Source organism: Cyprinodon variegatus, unplaced genomic scaffold (genome assembly GCF_000732505.1).
Source record: "Cyprinodon variegatus isolate N-32 unplaced genomic scaffold, C_variegatus-1.0 Scaffold1182, whole genome shotgun sequence".
Taxonomy (NCBI): Eukaryota; Metazoa; Chordata; class Actinopteri; order Cyprinodontiformes; family Cyprinodontidae; genus Cyprinodon; species Cyprinodon variegatus.
In genome coordinates, this window is record NW_015151635.1 from 161,907 (window position 1) to 168,770 (window position 6,864).

General features: G+C 39.2%; 1 protein-coding gene across 2 annotated transcripts in view; it reads right to left on the bottom strand.

Moving 5' to 3' along the window:
• The window catches only part of arhgap30 (Rho GTPase activating protein 30), a 21,607-nt gene extending 15,335 nt beyond the window's left edge, over positions 1 to 6,272 (bottom strand). For both annotated transcript variants that reach the window (XM_015401088.1, XM_015401087.1), the window contains exons 1-2: positions 6,171 to 6,272; positions 5,257 to 5,602 (exon numbers count right to left, since the gene is read on the bottom strand). In XM_015401088.1, the coding sequence (XP_015256574.1) occupies positions 5,257 to 5,344 (88 nt within the window). In that variant the 5' untranslated portion in view covers positions 5,345 to 5,602; positions 6,171 to 6,272. The remainder of the gene's footprint in view (positions 1 to 5,256; positions 5,603 to 6,170) is intronic.
• Between the last annotated feature and the right edge of the window lie 592 nt (positions 6,273 to 6,864).

Genomic DNA, 6,864 nt, shown 5'->3' on the forward strand with positions numbered 1-6,864 from the left:
TTTACCACGGAATCGCAGAGGCAAGGATTGCATATTGTGTGATAAAAAGTGGGATAAAATATAAAAACATACACTAACTATACTTAAGAATACAGAGTGTTTATAAAAAGTGATTGTTGATGTAAGAGCCTGTTTTTGAAAATTGGCCGCATACATGCATTATACGCAATTATCTAATTTGCAATCGGATGTTAAGAGACCTTTTTAAATGTAGCTTAGTAAAATAAATGAATAATTAAATAGGAAACGTGACACATCATGAATGGAGCGAGGTGTTACGTTCACAGCTGGGAAACAGTACGGTAATTTAACAGCCAGATAAAAGAGACAATACACATGCATCGGTCACATCATTAAATCAAACGCAGTGTGTCCCAGGGCCCTGGCATCATTACATGAAGGTAAAATGTCAGAAAATGCCTTCTCCTCAAAATCTGAGCGAGCGTGGAGCGATTTCGCCGCAGCGGCAGGAAAATTAAGGTGATTTTCTGGCGCATCTTAGAGCGGCGGAGCGAATGAACGAACATCCCCCTGAGTGGAGAGCCGGAATTGCACGGCGCTCTACTTCATTCACATGTAGGCAGCGTTAGTACTAGGCAGCATTAGCCTTCCACATGTGCTGCAGCTCGTATCTATCCATTTAGTACTGCATGGCTTCTCTAATATCCTGTATATATATCCAGGTTGCTTCATCTACAGGATAACTTCCTACAGAAACGTGTATGTGAAGAAACAGTATCTATACACCAACGCCAGGCTATGATAATAAAAGCCTGTAGCTCGTGTACCATTTGTATCAATAGAAAAGGTCAACTATATTAGCCACTCTTTGACCACTTGGGGCAGCAATGAGATCCTTCTTTTACAACAACTACAGAAAAAATCAACAAGATCACATCAAAAAGTAAAAAAGGCACTTTCAAAGCCAATTCCATGCTAGGAACAAAGCCACTTTTTATATTTTATATTTACTTTAAAACTATACTGTCACATGTACTCACTCATCCTCCCAAGTGAATAAATAAATGGTCTAAATAGTATATAGTTTCCTTGGCCAATTAGTACAGACTTTTTTCTTTAGACATTCATCAAGTAATGACAGTGTTTTACTATAAAAGGATGCCCCCTGTGCAATGGATACATTCATTAAAAGTTCATTATTATTAAACTACAATTGTAGACTGAGGTTATACCAAAGGGGAAGTGATTGAAAATGAAATAAACCTGATAGCAAAGTGATACAGCATTACAAAACTAGGTCAGTGGATGCTAGGGTAATTGGTTGGCAGAGATTACTAAGTTTCTGCAGATACAGAGATAAAAGACCTTTAACCATGGTGTGTACCTTACATTAGCTCAATAACAGCCCAGAAACCTTTATAAAGGGAGCATATGTACACTCTGCTGGACTAGAGTGAGCTATGTCCTAATAAGAAATCCATGCCTAAGGAATATCTTCCAGATTCTTAACTAAACAAAGTGATTTTGTGTTATGACAGACTGCTGTAATAACCACAATATCAGCTGCCAAGCAACAGAGTGAAACAAAACATAACCACATAAATTCGACTTCTTCAATCTGCGATGAAACCCCAGTAACGGTGCTCTGACATTTCTGCACCACATGCAGACTCCAGTTGCGTGTTTTATAGGTTTTTCAGTTCTTCTATATCTTATAGGAAAAATGCTGTTCATTATATTTATTTTACACTCAAACTGCTGTGCAGACCAGAAGACGGTGATGCCATATTGTGTTGTCGTCTTAAAACAGTCTGACATCTATACCTATATGACGATGAATCAAAGCTCTTCTCTGCGACAGAATGAAAATCACTACATCCTCATTGTGGAACGTTCTTCTTAATATCACCATTACTTTATAATAGTCAAACCATGTCAATTATTTCCATTTTGTCCCATTTCTTTTGGGTGGACACAAAATGATTGCTTACTGTAGCCCAGGCATGACCAAAGTTGGTCCTGGAGGCCCGCTGTCCTGCAGGTTTTAGAGGTTTTTCTCCTTTAGCACAGCTGATTGTGATGATTGCAGTTCAGTAAAAACCTGTTAATCAGCTATCAATGGAAATCAGCTGTGCTGGAGCAGGGAAAACCTCTAAAACCTGCAGGACAGCGGCCCTCCAGGACCGACCTTGGGGATGCCTGGCTTAGCCATAAAGAAAATCAACAGAAACATAGTTTGTATTTACATTCAGACCCCTACATCAATGCCTGTAGGGTCCCCATTTCATGGCTGATATGAGTGAGACTTATCATAAGCCTTTTGTTGGATAGCTCCACCAGTTTGGAACATCTGGAGCAGGGGTCTGCAACCTGCTGCTCCAGAGCAAGAAGTGGCTCTTTGAACCCCATAAATGGCTCTTAATAGTAACTATAAGTAATATTAACAACCAACTGATGTCGTATAATGACAAATAGCAGTCTCAGAAGCTTTAATGATTTTAGACCTATTTTTCTTGTCATTAATTGGTAATTTTGTCTTTTTTTTGTAAATGCCTGATTCATTTTTTTGAAACTTTTCATGTGTTCCTTATTTTAAAAACTAAAAATGCAAAACAAAAACCATTGACACTTTGAAAGAGCAACAGATTTCCTTTAGCAAATCTTTAAAAGGTAATAATAATTCACGTTTTACTAAAAGGTTGTGTAATAAATGCAGCTGTACTTATTACACAACTTTTTGCAGATCCCTGATCCAGAGACCCAAAGTTGTATCCATTGAAATCTTCTAAATTCTTGCCACAAACACTAAATTGGAGTTAAGCCTATACTTTGACTAGGCCATTCCACCACTCTACCGTCACTTAGGGGTGTTCTCCTGTCGGGACTCATTCAGACTCCAACAGCTTTGTTTTTATCTTCCCATAGTCTCTGCTCAGCTTCCCCATCCCCATGATGCAGCTTCCCCCATGCTTTACTGTGGGAATGTTTTGCCTGTACTGAAACAGTCAATCAGCTTTAGAAGAGCGGATCTTTGGTGGATAAAAGGTTGAGGGTTAGATTCTAGCTCCACCACATCACATGTTGATTTGTTTTTAGGCTTAACCCAAAGTAATCCACCAATGTGCATTTTAAGATATTAAGTTGTGTATATTTACAAGTGTGAATGGGTTGTCATGAATGATAGGGTAAAGGAGGTTTATGGGATCTGCATGAGTGGTATAGTATGATACACTTTCAGTTAATTGCTACCACACAAAGTTCTTGCTTAACACAAAAGTTACATTTTGGTCCCATCTGAACAGAAGCTCCACCAAAATGGGACTCAATTGATGCTCTGCCTTAGCTGCTGATCTCTGCTCCAAAGTAGCAGGTTTCTGGTTTATAGCCCAGCCTGTTGGTTTAGGCAATGACTATATATTGGTAGATTTGCAGGTGTGATACCTTTTCAGTTGCAGAACATAAACCATACTGTTGAGATATTAAAGGTTTGGGATATTGCTCAAAATGAATGCTGCATCTATTTCCCTTTGTGAGCAACTTTTACCTCTTTGTTTTCCAGGTGATTTACTCACCCAGAGGGGAAGAAGCAGATACGTTAACATATATGTGACTAAAACAACCCCATATCTCTTTAATATTTCCAGCTTTTATAAGTTTTAAAAACCTATTGCAGGTAGTACACGCAAAATGCAAACATAGAAGTGCTATATATGCTTAAGATAGTGATTTAGGTCACAATTTCAATAGGAAAAATCATCATAAAGAACAAATGCTACCAAATATAAAAAAGGAACTGAGATGGAATTAACTAATTATTAACTAATCACCTCTTTTCCTTTGGCTGTATACTCTGAGATATCAATGGTTACCAACTCATGAAATATGATTATAACTAATAACTGTTGCTACCTAGTTATCAGATACTGAACCTATAATTCCATTAAAAAATGTGTGATTGTCAGCCATTCAGTTTTTTTACCTTCACCCAATATAAAAAAGGTGTTTTCAACATGACAGTCGCATTTTAGATCAAATCATTTAATGCTGGAAGTCTAAGACCTGTCTGCTGTGTTTCTGGGTCTCCATGATGTTGTTTGTTCAATAATGTTCTCCATTAACATCTGATGCCTTTGCAAAGCAGCAGTGATTATGCTGAGATTAAATTACCTACAGGAGGGTTTGATTCAGATGTCAGATCTCATCTGAGGATTAATAATATGCACTGGGTTTCTATATATCTGGGGGAAAAAATCTACAATCAAATATTTTAAAATTAATCTGTAATTCTCTGTCCATCCCACAGTTCAATTCAATTTCAATTCAGTTTATTTATATAGCGCCAAATTCACAACACATGTCATCTCAGGGCACTTTACAGTTCACCAGATCATACAGTCAAATTGATACAAAGTTTTCTATCTAAGGAAACCAGTTGATTGCATCGACTCATTGACTCAAATACAATCCCCCACACTAAGCATGCTTGTAGCGACAGTGGAGAGGAAAATCTCCCTTTTAACAGGAAAAAACCTCCAGCAGAACCAGGCTCAGTGTGAGCGGCCATCTGCCGAGGCTGACTGGGGTTCTGCACAAATACCTTTTGGTTTGTAATATCATATCTCAATATGCTGGTGAAGATTCCTATCATATCTCATTAAAACAACTTCAAGTTGTAGCTGCAAATTTGCAGTGGAACCCTGCAAGTTGGTTGTAAAGTTACAAGTACCCGGTTCGACCCCCACAGCCTGCACTCCGGGTTCCTGAGCAAAAGCCTTCACCCCACACTGCACCCCGAGCGCCACACAATGGCAGCCCACTACTCCCCAAGGGGATGGGTTAAATGCAGAGAATGAATTCCCCATTATGGGACAATAAAGGGATTTACATTTACATTATATTATAGTCTTTTATACTGGCTGAAAATGATGGTTTGGTGATGAATCTCAGAAATCTTAGAGGTAACCAACAATCTTAGTCAGTGTTGCATCAAAAAGTAGGTTTTTAAAACCAGGTTTGGTTGAAGCTTTGTGCTTTATTAATGATAAGGTTGAATTTAGACCTTTAGAAAGGAGAAACAAGTCTTTTTTAAATACATTGAAATATAATTTATGAAAGAATATGGCCGTATTAGGTTACAGAGAAGTTGAGGCAGACACTTAGTAAGTATTGGCTGAATGTAACCTTTAACTCAGGTTCATGGCTGTCTGTTTGAGGTTTTGTCATGTGGGAAATTAAAAAAACTGAGATGAATAAGAGCAATGTTACATTTTTCTGGGTTTATGATTTTCCACTTACTGTCCTGACTGGAGGTGGTGAGATGCTCCAGCAGATCACATCCAAACACCTTCTCTTTGTTGCCCCCTTTTCTTCGAACTCTCCGCATCTCTTCCTGCCTTCAGTTCCCCCCACACATTCAGAACGGCCGGCGCTCCTCTGCCTGCTCACTCTGCCGGCTGCCTGCGGTTGGATGTGCTCGCCGACTCCTCTTAGTGTGACAGTGACTTTGTGGAGGAGCTTTGCATTTCAGGGATTCTGTTGCACTGCTGCTGCTGATGCTGCTGCCTCTGTGAACTTTGCCACCCTGGTGAGCTGTATCGCATTGTAAAGCTGGAGTCTTGGGACAAACTTTTAGTCTTCCAGCCTGCAAAAGCAGAAAATAACTTTTTTTTTTTTGTGCGTAATATTTCTCCACATTGCAGATAAATATCCATGCAAAATCAAACAAGCTGCACTCAATCCCTAGTGTGCAAATGTGGCTTTCTACTTCCCCCCAATGAACTCAATTTATTTTTTTCGAGTCAAAGGCCACACCCTTGTCCCTGTACTTCTGCTATTCATTGAAATGAGCCTCTGAATGATTCCTCCTGTCTCACTTTATAAGAGCCCTTGAGCTGGTGGACCAAATAAAGTCTCCACTCTCAGCTTGGGCCCGGCTGCTGGGGTCACAGCCGGTGCTTTTCGCCCTTCCTGAACACATGTCACGGCCATTGCAGGGCCCGATCTCACTGCAGCGGAAGTCGAGCTTGAAAATACAAACTGAGACAGACATACAAACTCAACCCCCACCTTCTTCACCATCCTGACACCTGCTGCCTCCCTCCCATCGCTCACCCCATCCCTATCCACATCTGCCTTTTGTAGGAAGAGTTGGAAATGAACAAAAACAAGAGAAACTAAACAACTTATAAAGCGAAAACAAGTGTTCCTACCTTCACTCTGCAACGGCACACAAGAAGCAGCATAAAATGATGACGCAAAAAAACCACTAAACTTCCCCTGTCAACTTCCTGAGTGTCTCTCCTTCTCTTGTGCTTTCTCTGTGTATGCAGCCTGCAGTCTCTCCGCCTCTGTAGGGAAATCAGTTCTTTGTATCTGCATGCTGCATCTATTTCCCTTTGAGCAACGTTTACCTCTTTGTTTTCCAGGTGATTTACTCACCCAGAAGGGAAGAAGCCGATACGTTAATATTTATGTGCCTAAAACAACCCCATATCTCTATAGTAAACTTGTTGCAGGTAGTACAAGCAAAATGTGAACAAAGAAGTTCTATATAAGCTTAAGATAGTAATTTAGGTCACAATTTCAATAGGAAAAATCATAATATAGAAAACAGTGTATTCAACAAATGCTACCAAATATAAAAAAGGAACTAAGAGGGAATTAACTAAGGATAATTATTAACTAATCATCTCTTTTCCTTTGGCTATATACTCTGAGATATCAATGGTTACCAACTCATGAAGTAAGAACCAATAACCGATACTGAACTTATCATTCCATTAAAAAATGTGTGATTAATTGTTACCCACAGAGTTTTTTTTTTTTACCTTCACCCAATATAAAAAAGGTGTTTTCAACATGACAAAGCACTTTTTAGATCAAATCATTTAATGGTGGATGGTT